The sequence below is a fragment of the Plodia interpunctella genome, chromosome 9 (genome assembly GCF_027563975.2).
Source record: "Plodia interpunctella isolate USDA-ARS_2022_Savannah chromosome 9, ilPloInte3.2, whole genome shotgun sequence".
NCBI lineage: Eukaryota > Metazoa > Arthropoda > Insecta > Lepidoptera > Pyralidae > Plodia > Plodia interpunctella.
This window is the reverse complement of record NC_071302.1, coordinates 9,898,427-9,913,424: the sequence shown is the minus strand read 5'-3', so window position 1 is coordinate 9,913,424 and position 14,998 is coordinate 9,898,427. Positions and strand designations below refer to the sequence as shown.

The following is a 14,998-nucleotide window of genomic DNA, read 5'->3' as shown; positions in this document are numbered from 1 at the left end:
TTCATTTCTAAGTTGAATGAAAAGATCACCGCACATTATAAATGTAAATCAATCGGATATTTGGTCGATCAATCAGATATTTGGTCGATCAATCCGATATTTGGTCGATCAATCCGATATTTGGTCGATCAATCCGATATTTGGTCGATCAATCCGATATTTGGTCGATCAATCCGATATTTGGTCGAATAACGAACTAGTCCAAACTAGATCAACTCCAATGGAGACTTGGTCTAACTGCAATTTAGTCGTACCGAAAGACAATTTTACGACATGTAAGTATAGTCCTTTACGTTGTTGAATAGAACATATTTAATGGGTAATATTCTTCTTCATAGTCGTATTCCTCATGGCTGAGGGTCGTGGACATTACGTGGAATTAAACACACATAACAACTTTCTTGGCATTATTAATAGAGTGGTTTGCCATTGCCTTCTCCATTTCACACGCAAGTTAATAATCAACCAGTATGCAGTTCTTCACCGGAAGCTAGTGGTGGTCGATGAAAACAACTATACATGAGTCAGATTGGTATACAAACTCATGTGGCGTGAGTAGGATTCGAACCTGGAACCTTTCGATCCACAGGCGGGCGTCTTAACCATTACACCACCATCGCTCCGCATAGGTAAAATTGGGCCCCGAAAATTACATTGACCATAGACCAATGTACATGATTAATCCATTACTGTGGATGTACGACGACAATTTAATTCTTACGTAAGTATTTTAGGTCTCTTGACCTTTTATATACACTACTGAGTAGGGGAAACAGGCATGCGGCCCACGATCGACTTCTGGCCCTGTCTCCCCCGCAAGGAATAAAGACATCACCACAGTGCTCCCAGAAAACTATATTTGAGAAATTTTTTGGGAACATTTAAATGCAAAACATAAAATCTTTCTTGTTGTAGTATAAGTATTTCAAGTAATAATCTTTTTTTAAAATAATATTTTTAAAATTCTAATTCTAAATAAATTATACACCATAACCGTCCCCAAGAATCACACTATTTATTGGTGAAAACCGCATAAAAATCTGTGAAGTCGTTTTTGAGTTTATCGCGAACAGACAGACATGTAAGGATAATCATTTTTATTTTCCATATAGAAAGAAAACATTGCATTATTCATGAAATCGATAAGCAATCAAATATACTAATTATAAATTTATCAGTAAGTACTCATTTAAATAAACATGATAATATATATCACTGACGATGTAACTAAGTATAAAACAAAACATAAAACTTGCATGTGATACTAAAACAAAAAATGAAATTACGCCAACCGACACTGATAATGTTACTGAAATTTAATGTATTTAGGTTAGGTACATACTTAAATTTTTAGCGAACATATAAATATATAAACAAATGAAGTAACTATTTCTTTGATAAGATTATGCGATTATTAACATTTTTATGGCGTACCCTACGTTCTCATTCCTTGGTAAATTCGAGCGAAAATTATGTCATATATCATATCTGGAAAACTTTCAAAATAACTTTAAATGCAAGAGCAATTTTATATAGCGAAAGGCGCGTGTATTTATTCCTTTAATATCCGAAAACCGATACCCTAGGGGATAGGTAAGTTACAGAGATATAGATACAGGTACAGAGAGCCTAGATATCGGCTTTAACGGCAATCAAGATCATCCTATAAAGTATTGTCCTCCGAGACAAAATTGCTGTTTGACACGTTTGTATACATAGATGATATTATTGTTATTGTTGACCAATTTGTGTCTGAGTCGGCCGCATTATTGTTTTGTTTAACAGTTGTTGTTGACGTGTGCCTAAACTGTAAAGTTATAAACATAGCTGAGTCTTCAGTGCTCCTTTAGAATAGATTACCACGTATGATGCCAGAGATACGACACGACATCTTTTATGCAAAAGTATGTCTATCACCGATATAGGAAATTGTGTCAATCTTTACATAGAAACGTAAGTTTCGAATCTTTGCGACACATTGCGAAAGCTTCTTCTACTTTATTAAGTAGTTTGTAAGAAGTCGTGCCTACTCCAGATTCGTTTGGTACCCAGGGGATAACCTTTGGCCAATGAGACTACAGCCAGCTCAGGGAGCAAAGATTAGATGGGCACTAAAATCGTAATCTTCACAAACACTACTGATTTGGCATAATTGTATGTACTGATTTGCCATCATAGTAGTTTGTAGCTTGTGAGAAATAACTATAAATATGAAAATTGACGAGAAAAAGTGCCTGTGAAGGTCTAATTTCTGAATAAATGATTTGAATTTGAATTTGTACATGTTTCAACTCGACCGAAACAATACACTGCATCTATATTACTACCAAATGCTATTAAATGAATAAATGTGGATATGAACCTTCGCCTAGCTTCATCAGTTGCTCCAACATTTTTTCTGAAAACAAACCTAGCCTAAAACAGCTCAGCCTCGGGCCCTACGTCACTTCAGGCCGGCCCTCCTAGGAAATATCTCTCCAGAGGCACATGCCCCCATTCAGCTTTGACACGAATTTCGGCATATTATTGTTCATAAATACTCTGTGAAGCATTTTATTCCCAAAACTGCCACTGTTTTCCCCGTTCGAACGCCAATTCGAATTCTTTATACACAATACAACAAAACATGTACAAAATTCTTTAATTCAGAACTGTTTTCACAACAATATAACAATAGGATGATTAAACCAATGAGAACAGCGCGGGAGAGAGTCATTCCCTGAAGAGTTTTAGGCTCGACAACACCTGATTCTCGAGATGACAAAGTGTGTATTAGTTACTGTGTTTCTCATAGGTGGGTGGAAATTTGGTTGCTTTTTATATTTAAACTCTATTGTACCAAAATATGACTCAAAGGTTGACTGTTAATTTAACATTTGGGCATACCATATAGAGAATTCGAGTCTATGTGATCTTTGTTGGTCTGTGAGTGCCTGTGCAATTTTTTGTGATTCTGTGTTCATTTGGTTTTGTTTTGGATTTTGTTTATTCTTAATATTACCATTTTCTCAAGTAGGTAATGACATAATGTAATCGTTAAAAAATCGGCTAACGTTTTTTTAAAAACAATTTATCAGTGGCACAGACTGCGGTGCTTGCTTACCATGATTGATTAGTGCTTACCAACTCGCTTGCCCGTTATATTGATTTCTATGCTCGTTTGCCCGCTATGCCATAAAAGCCCTCTATTGGTTTTTACTTACAGATCTGGTAATGTCCAAGACTGCCCACTTGAAGTACCCGGACCTCAAGAAATCAAGCATCATCCGTGACAATGATTTGGAATCTGACTTTCGGCCCAATTTCCATTGGAGATATAATGGTAAGTTTGTTTCTCAATTACTTTTACCGTAAAACGATGGATCAAATAGTATAAAAAAAGGTTCAACTCGAAGAGATCCCTCCATGGGATAAGTCCGGCCTTGCTATCACTTTTTGTTACTTGTGCCTCTGCGTTTTCTTAAGCAATAAAGTTATATGGCACGGAATTGCCATTTATGAATAAATCGTAATGCTAGACGAAATTATATTTAACTTGGAATATCTATTGGTGAAAACCTCATGAAAATCCGTGCATACGTTTTTAGTTTATCACGACAGACAGACGCGGCAGAGGATTGTTTGTTAATGATATGTAAGGGTAAGATTAATAACGCCGTGCGAAGACTGTCGAGATCGCTATTATTATAAAGAGGTTTGTGAGTTTGTAGGTTTAAGGCGAATAATTTCCGAAACTACCGAACCGATTTCAAAAATTCTTTCACCAGTAGAAAGGCTATGTTTTAACTCAAAATTCCCACAGAAGCGAAGCCCCGGGCAATATCTAATTAGCTATAATATACTATTCTTCCAGTGGAATACGAGTGGCCGGGCAGGATGTGCCGTCACGGCATGGGCAGTAGGCAGTCGCCCATTGACATCGTCACATCCAAGGTGATAGTGGACGACAGGAGAGAGTTCATCAAGTACGGCCCACTGCAGTTCAGGGGGTATGACAACGTGCTGGTCTCTGCCATTAACAATGGACACACCCGTACGTATCACTTGTTAGTTTAAAAAAAAACAAAATAAAAGCATCTATTGTCTTAAAGAAAATCTTGTTGCATTCAACACGTGACAAAAAAAACACGTGTTCCCTAATGGGAACTGATATAATTGTATTCAGAGTTTATTATACGGCGTGGATTTGGTCTAGCTGTTGCCTGGAGGAGTCACAGACCCATACAATTTGGCGTCGTTCGTATGTAACTATTTCTAATAGAGAAGACTACAATCATGTGATATAAATTCGTCACGAAATTGAAAATAATTATTATTTTATCATTATCATCATAAAGATGTGATCTATGAGATCATCAGTGATTATTTTCAATGTTTGTATTATTATTGTGAATCATCAATCGATCGGTTTCATGAAATCAAAACAAAGCCAAGTCGATGCCTAAATGAAGGCGTTAATTTTCATCCTCCCATTGCGATGTCGTGCAAGGCGAATAAGGGAAACCTAAGCATGAAAAGAACTATACAGGGCCAGATTCATCGACAAAGACAAAAGATCACATAATATTCTTTTCTACACGCATTTTAGAGCGACCATGCACTGCTGAAAAGAATGCCGAAAGGAATTGTATTGTTATTATGCCAAAAGGGCTTACCAATATTATTATTTATACAATTTTACTAGTAACTATAAAAAACCTTAAAGTACATAGTGAAAGAAAAGCATAAAATGTAAAAACAGAACGACCAACAGTAAGAATTTCTTCTTAACACTTGCACAGTGAAAGACCTGTGTGTCCTCACAAAATTATGGTGTGTGTACAAAAATCGCAACATATTGTCCATAGATAATATATTACATTTTGGTTAAATTGAGGAGAAATCTAATCCGCTTTGCATTCGCATGCTATAAGTAATTGCTGTAATTACACATGCTATCAATTACAGTCGCGATCGCATGCTTACATTTTAACGCCAATCAGATGATTAACAAACAGACAGATATTGTAAATACTGTTAAGTAGAGGGATATATTTTGATAAATGTGTGTGAATATAGGTATGTTTGGGTAGGATTTTTAATAAATTTGGCACAAGGGTAGAATGTAGGTAACTTGAAACCAAATTTTAACCAAATTGTAACTTTTTATTAAATTAATTTATTCAAACCGACGACAGAAAAAGAAAAGATATAAGTTTAACGTATCTGTGTATCTGTATGTCTGTCCGTGTCAAGCAGACAATCGACTGAACCGTTTTAATATAGGTAGCTTTTTTTTTATTTGCAGCCCGAGTCCCGACTTCGCTCGGGTAAAACCATAATAAAAAGTAGCCTATGTTAAATCAAAATCGGCCCAGTATCTTTTTTATCTTTATAATATTAGTATGGTTAAAATTGAAGCGGTGCTGGTGTAATGCCCGTCTGTGGATCGAAAGGTCCCAGGTTCAAATCCTACTCGTGCCACATGAGTTTGTTTGTATACCAATCTGACTCATGTATAGTAAGTTTTCAACGACCACCACTTGCTTCCGGTGAAGGAAAACATCGTAAGGAATCCTGCACACTGGTTTGTGAACTTGTGTGTGAAATTGAGAAAGCAATGGCAAACCACTCCATTAATAATGCCAAGAAAGTTGTTGTGTGTGTTTCATTCCACGTAATGACCACGACCATGGCCATGAGGAATACGACTATGAAAAAGATGTTTAAAATTTATTCGAAACTGTTGTTACACAAATGTTTCTATTTTAATTTGTATGAATTTAGTGCTATGTTGTAGTTATAATATCTTTTCTTAGTAGTCAATCGGCGTTCTTAATTATAATAAAATTGTAAATTTTGAATTACGGAACAGGTACGTACATATTTAATAAAAGTGACTATATTTCATGTACTTTATTTCCTAAATTTAATAAATACTAAGTTAACTTAGGTACCTACTTTATTTTCACAGCCAACAGTGGTTGGTTGTCCTGTTATTTTGCGACTGGCTGTACAACCTACATTCACCAATCCAACAAGAAAACTGTTTTGTTTCACTACAGTCCGAATTGACTCATTCAAATAAATATTTGAAAGATCCTATTCAAAAAGGGCTTTGGGGCAATTCGCACCGCGGGTCGAATCGCTTGTGGTGCGAAACGACTAAAGACCCGGTTATACACACCTCTATAATGTAATACTTTTTGGGTTCCTACCGAGTACGGGATTGCTTCCCGTTTTTTCTCAAACAATGCATCATTTATATCTAACGTTATTCCCACTGCAACCAACCCGAGCGCAGCAACCTACCTTCCAATTACAAATCAAATCAAACCATTTATTCAGAAATTAGGCCTTCACAGGCACTTTTTCACGTCATATTCTAAATTAAATGATGTTTACCAAAGCTACAAACTACTAGCATTTCGGAACGACCACTGCTGAGAAGAAATGCCGAAAGAAACTCATTCAAACAGTGTTGGTCCCTATTATGCCAGAAGGGCTTACCATTTTTTAAATATAAATTTATGTACAATTTTTTATCAGTAATATAACAATGTAAGTACACAATAAAGTACATGGTCAAAAGGTATACTGAAACATATTATGATTGTGATCAAGTGCTGATGGAAGGAAAATATATATACCTACACTACCTATACTGATTTTCCAATGACATTTCCAATTGAATTCAATCAATATACTTCCATAAAATGTAGTATTAGGTGCTATAGTCTCCGTTAACATGCACTCAATCAATCTCTCCCGATTTCCAGTGCAGTTCAGCACAGAAGGCGACCCGGCGATGCACCCCACGATCTCTGGAGGTCCCCTCAAGCATCAGTACCGGCTGGAGCAGATGCACTTCCACTGGCTTTCCGAGCACGCCGTTAATGGACAAAAGTGAGTTCCTATTTTAGTAGCCATAACTCTAGTGTATGTAGTTTACGTCATGTCTTCAAATGATGACTATACGAGTACATACGGTCATCATTCGAAGACATGATGCATACAATTATGAGATACGACAGGGAACCATTTACGCGACTGCATAAAATTGGAAGATGATTTCTGTGTTCATAAACGCATATATAAGTTTGTTTAGAATACAAATCTGCAGAAATTGTTTTATCATTTTCATAAATAAGTAACTCAAATAATTTAATGTTTACTAGCTTTTGACTGAGGCTTCGCCCGCGTTAGCTTCGTGCGTCCGCTTATAACATATAATTGTAAATATCTCGGGTTCTAAGCAACTCAACCTCAACCAAACCTCGACCAGAGTTTAAGTTAGACTATCCCCTATACAGCTGTGAAAATCACATCTAATTCCATCCAGAAGTTTTTGCGTGATTTACAGACAAATAGTCTAAAAAAATTGTTTTGCCTTCTATTAGTTCCATTAAGACCCTCCATAGTTATCTTTCTTTAATATCTACCATGTAGCTATACATGGTAGATATTAATATTAATCTATACATACCTATATAAAGTTTTATTATAGGTATGTATAGATTTATCTGCTTTTTGTTTTTTTTTTTTGCAGATACCCCATGGAACTTCACTTCGTACATGTTCGTGCGGATTTGGACGTGGAGCATGCGCTCAACGAGGGCGACGGATTGGCCATCGTTGCCGTGTTTTGTAACGTGAGTTTTTTTGTCTAGCCTGTGGATGTTGTGTCCCACTGCAACCTTTACCCCTTTACCCCGTGTAAAGAGACGAATGGAAGAAAATGGGGGATTTTTCAATCGCCGAGCGATCAAACTCTGGCCGATATGATAGCATGAAAATAAAGAGTTAACATTTCAGGTAAGAAACATAAACACGATGAACATTGTTCACTCATGGAATTAGTAAAGTACTCGTGCGAAGTACTTACTAAATCCATGTGTTCACTCAATCTACAGGGTAGAGTGAGTAGATATTTTTTTTCCCGATTTCAACAAAATGGCTACACCAAACATTTTTTTTCGTACCTAGGTTCTATCACAGTTCGCAGACAGAAAGTATGCCGTGGATGATGACTTAATGCAGCATATCCCCAACCTTGTCACAGAAGGTTCTAGAATTAGCGGTGTCGTCATGGACCTCAAGTAAGACAAGTTTTATATATAAACGGTACTAAGTCTTGACCTTATTATTGTAACTACAAGTGGCCATGCGCCGTTAAGAATATGAATATGAAATCGGCGGGACTTCTATTTTATAATATGTAAGGATACTTTATATTCTTTGTTGAGTATAAGTAAGTTAGTGGACAGCCACCACATTTAAAGATTATATTTTATTATAATATATTGTTTATGGTTATCTCATAGAGTGACATTGTTGTTGTGAAAAATGGTTTGTATTTGTAAGACGTTAAAATGTAGCAGATAGAAATAGAAGAGAAATAAAATGATTTAATATAAAGGAACTTTAATTAATTGAGGCATTCAGTTCTACAAAGCCAATATTCTTTTATTTAGTTTTTTAATGAAAATAAGAAATGAAAAAGTCTTTAGGTACAATTTGGTTAGTTAACACATTTCAGACGTACCTAGATATATATCTCAATTAGGTATGATTCGACCAAAAATATTTTATTGGAGATTTATCGTGTTATTATTGATCGATTTAACCCTGATTTCTGTTGATTAATTTGAATGATCACAGCAAACTCCTGAGCGCAGACAAGCATTCTTATTACACATACGCGGGGTCGCTCACCACGCCGCAATGTAACGAAGTGGTCGTCTGGATACTCTTCGAGATGCCCATATTCATCACTGATGAACAGGTAACACGATATTTTTTTTAAAATATATATAACTCCTCTGGACTGGTAGCGTAATAATAACATACACCTAATGTGCCAGCGGTGGTGGTGTAATGGTTAAGGCGTCCGCCTGTGGTACGAAAGGTCCCAGGTTCGTATCCTACTCGTGCTCACATGAGTTTGTATACCAATCTGACTCATGTATAGTAGTTTTCATCGATCACCACGTGCTTCCGGTGACGGAAAAACATCGTGAGGAAACCTGAACACGTGTTGATTATTAACTTGTGTGTGAAATGGAGAAGGCAATGGCACTCCATTAATAATGTCAAGAAAGTTGTTACGTGTCTTTCGTTCCATGTAATGACCACGACCCTCAGTCATGAGGAATACGACTATGAAGAGAAGAATGAGCCAGCTCCTACCGCGCATATTGAAAAGTATAATATCAAAATAAACGGGATTCTTCTCACTATTGAAAGAAAATCTTGCCGACTTTTTGGATTTAATCTACCTACATAATTTTTAAATACTTTTGTATTAGTAGACTTTTGGATTAGTTCCGCTATATTCTATGTATTATGATAGAATATAGTGGAATTAATAAATACCTATTTGAATATCATGCAGTGTAATTTATTCACCTCGGAATTAATTTATATCAAAAAATCTTTTACAAGTTCTATAAAATTGAAAAAATCTCAAGTACGCATTCGTTGCTAGTTTTTCATCGCGGTAATAAAAATCTTACATAAAAGCAACGCAATACACGTTGATTCGCGTTTGCATAAGTTCACAAAAAAATTTTGTTCGACCGACCGAATTTTTTCGCCGGCTATCGCAAATTTGGTTACCAAAAAAATCAGAACACAAAGCCAATCCAGAAATTTACATAAAAGTATCTGTGAAAGAATTTACCAGATCGGTTGAGTAGATTCTAATATTACATGCGAATTTACATACAAACATTAGCTCTTTATAATATTGCCTTAGTTTATTTATAAGAAAGAAAGAAGATTATATGTCGAGTAATTTTCTTTTTCTTTTTCAGTACCGATTTTTCGGCAAAACGGGCATTGGCTACAACAACTTCAGAAGTATACAGCCCTTGGACAAGCACATAATTTACAGGACATCCCACCAGCCGGCCCCGGCCGAGTTGCAAACCCCTACGATAGTCAAAGCAATGAGCCACTTCGTCAGGACACTCAAGGACTTCTTCAAGAATGTTAGTTTGTGAGTTTTCTGTTTTCAGGGACACTGAATGGAGCTAATATTTAGGTTGAGAGCATTGTCTGTAGCATCATCGTCCGTCTGTCTTCGGTTCTTTAAACTAAATTATAACCTTAAAATTTACGATCACTACTTACTATTTCACATACGAGTATCTTACCGCTCTCACTTCAAACCCGTCATTCGCCGGGCACACTAAAGCTGCCGAAGTTGACGCATTGTTATCGCTTTGAGGTATTCTTTTTATTTTTAACACACATATAGGTATACTTCTTATTTCTACTTCACATTGTCAACTTTTGTAATGTAAAAGACAAAAATGCGAAAAGGGAAAAATGTTTTGACATCGGTTTCTTTAGATACCGACTCAGTTTCATCATCCGTATCGTGAAAATAAAATTACGAAATGTTAAAATTTGTTGTATTGGCATAATAATTTAATGCTGACTGTACATAGTACTACATTTGTCACATCAGTGCTCAAAATCGAAAACTGGAAGTTTTGAAAGAATAAGAAAGAAAAACTGGAACAGTTTAAAAAGTTATTATTTTGCCGCCGTACGCCAACATGAAGATATCCTTGTTTATTTTTATCATTGCAACGATAAAGCTAACACAATTTATTATTTATTGCAGATTCTTATTCCAAGGATTTAAGGCGAAAGAAGTACCTGAAGTATATATTACAACCAAGCAACCGATTTTATATGTGTTGAGACACTATTCGTACTGACAGGTTTGATAGTGAGTCCCGTGACACAGTGGCGCCATCATTTTTAATAATGTTTCAGTGGTCTAACGCAACATTCAGTGTTTAGATCTTACCAATATATTGATGGTATTAAAAAAAAAATTCTAGCTCATTAGTAGTTACTTATTTAGATTACGTTTAGTTTTAAAATGTGTTTAATAGACTTCAAAGTTATAATGTGAAATTGTTTTAATGTAATTTTTAAAAAAGTCCACAGATATAAAAGCATTGAATCTTTTTACAACAAAAAAAGATCGAGCTGTAGTTTCGTGTATTTATAAAAACTTGTGTTACGTGTGGAAAACCTAGTTTTACTTACAGATAATAAAAAATATCCACTCTATTGACGACAAGCCATGTTTATAGGGTTTAACGATATTTCTACTGGAAAATCGCTTATCTTTCTCGGAACAAAAGTAGGTTATTAACACCAAATTTTAATAATGAGGGCGCCACTGAACCATATGTTAACTGTGACGGGTATTAATATTATATAATAATTCTAAATGTATTTATTATTGTGATTATAGTTGTACTGTGTTATGTTGATGCCATCTACCTAGGAAGCAAAGTAATTCTTAAAATAAGATTAATTTTCCATTGATTTTATGCTCATGAGTCTAATTTTTTTATTTAAAGGTTCATGATATTTATCCTGGCACCTTGTACTATGGGTAGATAATAAAAAAAATTGAACGAACACAGAAAATATTCTAAAGCATATTGTAAAAATATATATATATCTATTTTACGAGTATAAATACCATAAACATTCAAATATAAATACTATACAGAATAATAATCAACATATAGTTATTGCACATGGCTATAGTTTTGTGTACATTGTATTTGTGTTCAAAAGACTACCGTAGATATTATATACAAGTGTTTCAAACATGAATCGAAAAGTGTATATAAAATTTATAATGAATTTGTGATACATAAGTTAGAAAATACTTTATAACTATGCATGAGCAGCTTTCTGAACATTTTAATTTATTTAGAAATTATTTACGTATTACCTACTTTAAGTTTCATAAATATTTTTATTACTTTAAAACTAGCAAAGTACTTTTAAAGTTACCAAAATGCAACTTTTATGCTTAAATTGAGATGTGATGATAGCATTGTTGGTGTAATGGTACATCTGACGCAACTTTCCCTCAAAATTGAGGTGAAGTTGTTCCCTCTTATAAATCGAACCCCATTCATTATTCCTACACTCTGCTTTAGATGATCGTCCACGGAGAAAATAAAGTTATTACAATTTTGGAAGATATATCCGTATACAGGGATTTTTACAGTAACCGAAATAAGTGTTTGGAAAACTGTTTTTTATTTATATTTCTAAAGTGTTAAAGAAATAATGTATAACACTTTTAAATCTATTGTTTTCAACTAAACAAGTTTGTAAGTGTTAATATCGGTTACAGATAATAAAGTCTACATCCGAATAACTAACGTTAAAAGCATTTTACAAACAAAAACACATTTTTATACGTGTTAAGAACAAAATAGTTTTAAAACTATTTTGTTAAGAACAAAATAGTTTTAAAACTATTTTGTCATTTTGTATTTTGTTGTTTATCATATCGTATCGTATTCGTATTATCAGATTAAATGTGTTACCCTTATAAATACGTTACACTTATATTGGTGTTTGTGAGTCCCTGCGTGCACCCTTATTCTAATTATATGATAATTCCTACTTCAATATATATTCATGACATATAAAGTAAGGACACGTTTGTGAAGTCTACGAGATTAGGTTATAGATTTACCGTAAGTTTATTTAAACTAATGTCATGTTAATAGCATGTAATGTAAATATTAATACTAAGTATGCTTCTTGGAGCGAAAACAGTAGTGTTAGCTCCTCCCGCGCAGATTGTAAAAGACAATCAAGGTGAAAGAGGAGAATAAACTGGAGATTTTTTAAATAGGAGATAGGCAAGCAACCTATAACTGTTTAGTCTCAAATCCAGTAATAAGTCCTCACAACTCTTGACTCTGTCTAACCAATAAAGGGATAAAAAGCAATATTATATTTGCAAATTATACTCTATTGAAACCACTAGGTACATAGTGAAAATATGGAAATAATATTTAATCATTTATATTGTAATATATCTATGTAATATAAATAATTTCCTGAATACTATCAACTTATGAGGATTCGAATTGTCATACAGTGTATACAGTCGACCGCACGTCTAGTTACCCTATATTGATCTCTATGCGGCGGTAATAGTGACGAATATGCAATGATTTTGGGTAGCTCCATCGATTGTACATTAATTTTTAAAATGAATATTTTATATATTTCGAAAAGAAAATTATTGTTCATGGCAATATGTAGAATGTGAAAGTTAATTATAGTTAAGTATTAAATTAATAAATAGTAAGTAGAGCATTATTGTTTCATTAATAACTTATACAGATACTGCTCCGTAATTGTACAATCTGTCTCTAAATTCTAATCTAATAGAAATAGGATAGAGAAAATCTCATGGAACAGGTAAATTTAAAATTTTTATTTTGTAAGTATCGATTTTTCGATGATGTTTTCACTGTTCAATATTTTCAAACAAATACAAAATACTAAAATAGTTTTAATGGAATTGTCACCAGAATTAAACCTGTACCTATTACAGCTTTAATTCTGATAATTTTGATATGTCAAGTTTAAGCTCAATCGGACACTGGGACAGTAGGACAAATTTAACTTGCATGATTTGTCCCTATATACACGGCAAGTTAAATAAAAGCTTGTATAAATCATCTCTTTTAACTATTAGATTTCTCGTAATTGATAGATATTATCTAATAAAAACCTGACTTAAAGATTTACCTTTTAATTTATAAAAAAATGTAAAGCGTACTTTAAAGTATACAAAATTTTGTAAAGTGCGATTTGTGACAAAACATTCTTTAGCATGAAGCATGCATGAAGAATGCTTAACTTTTTTATGAATAACAGGATCAATTTATAAAAAATTAAGACTTTTCGGTTCACTACTGCTCTTTATGAATGATTATAATTAGTAGGTACATTAATTAATTCTGTCTGAATGTTTGTCTCTGATATGATAAAAGCAAACCCGCCACTATGGCATCCATATTAATTTCCACATGTTTTTGCAGTACCGGTATTTCTGTAAAGCCGGCCAGTACTTCAACAACTTCAGAAGCATCCAGCCGCTCCGCAAACACATCGTGTACGGGAGCAGGCCCAGGGGAGAGCCCCAATGGGCCATGATCTCAATAATCCAAAACATGAACAAGTTACTGCAAAGGCTCAGGAATGTTCTCAAGAAAGTTAGTTCGTGAGTTTTTAGTCTTTAGGAATAGGGTAGTTGCCAAGGTCAGATAATTATAAAATATATGAATAATCTAGATAAAATAGATATATTTAGGATCAATATGATAATTCATAGACTGTAACAATGCAGCTGGATCTAAATACGAAGATTTAAAATTGGTTGGAAAGTCCATTATCAAAATGTATGAAATTATAAAAATTAATTTAACCATCATAAATAACAAAAATTTTGTAACAACTTTTATTAAGAAATCGTCACCATAAACGTAACATTTAATGTAGCTGCCGAACAAAACATATGGAGCGTTTGGACGAGTCCAAAAATGTGTGATTTTATTTTTGTCATATCTTTGAAAGTATTGTCATTATCACAGTATTTTTTTCACTGGTGATTCTAATGATATAAGAGCCTTCGAATAGTCATCCAAACTTTGGCAACTAGCCTATTAAAGATTCGAAAATCCCACTTTCATCTACGCTGCACTCGGGACTAAGCTCGGAGACAGTGCAAAAAAAAGTTCGGCAGTGTTTTTACCTGCCCCATGTTAAACTGCCAAGGCTGTTTGATCCTCATACAACATCTACAGGATATTATATAATTTGTCAATTCTTAATTTGAGTACTTACTTATTACGTCCTCAAATTAATCAAACTAATTAAACTTACATAATCATTATTTTTGTTTGTAGATTTTACTACCGAGGCTCTGAGCTGAAACTACAAACAGAAGAGTGTATTCTTCTTCTTCATAGTCGTATTCCTCATGGCTGAGGGTCGTGGTCATTACGTGGAATTAAACACACACAACAACTTTCTTGGCATTAGTAATGGAGTTGTTTGCCATTGCCTTCTCCATTTCACACACAAGTTAATAATCAACCAGTGTACAGGTTTCCTCACGATGTTTTCCTTCACCGGAAGCAAGTGGTGGCCGATGAAAACTACTATA

The 14,998-nt window shown here is 34.3% G+C and overlaps 1 protein-coding gene across 3 annotated transcripts; it reads left to right on the top strand.

Annotated features, from left to right (window-relative positions):
- The first annotated feature begins 2,719 nt into the window (after nucleotides 1-2,719).
- LOC128672596 (carbonic anhydrase 1-like) lies at nucleotides 2,720-13,981 on the top strand. 3 transcript variants are annotated; one of them, XR_008404986.1, is made up of 10 exons: nucleotides 2,720-2,794; nucleotides 3,206-3,322; nucleotides 3,854-4,033; nucleotides 6,759-6,885; nucleotides 7,529-7,631; nucleotides 7,966-8,078; nucleotides 8,641-8,764; nucleotides 9,795-9,971; nucleotides 10,613-10,720; nucleotides 13,872-13,981. XR_008404986.1 is itself a non-coding variant. In XM_053749846.1 (10 exons), the coding sequence occupies exons 1-9, from the start codon at nucleotides 2,758-2,760 to the stop codon at nucleotides 10,707-10,709; spliced, it is 1,083 nt and encodes a 360-aa protein (XP_053605821.1). In that variant the 5' UTR covers nucleotides 2,720-2,757; the 3' UTR covers nucleotides 10,710-10,720; nucleotides 13,872-13,981. The 3 variants fall into 3 exon arrangements, 2 of the variants coding, with proteins under 2 accessions (XP_053605821.1, XP_053605822.1); XM_053749846.1 differs by having other exon boundaries at nucleotides 9,795-9,979; XM_053749847.1 differs by lacking the exon at nucleotides 13,872-13,981 and having other exon boundaries at nucleotides 10,613-13,135.
- The last annotated feature ends 1,017 nt before the right edge of the window (nucleotides 13,982-14,998 follow it).

Bases quoted from the DNA above. Each gene is read 5' to 3' on its own strand.
- LOC128672596 (XM_053749846.1), top strand. From the start codon at position 2,758: ATGACAAAGTGTGTATTAGTTACTGTGTTTCTCATAG. The intron at 2,795-3,205 runs GTGGGTGGAAAT...TTTTACTTACAG, and splicing joins AGTTACTGTGTTTCTCATAG to ATCTGGTAATGTCCAAGACT. The intron at 9,980-10,612 runs GTGAGTTTTCTG...TATTTATTGCAG, and splicing joins TTCTTCAAGAATGTTAGTTT to ATTCTTATTCCAAGGATTTA.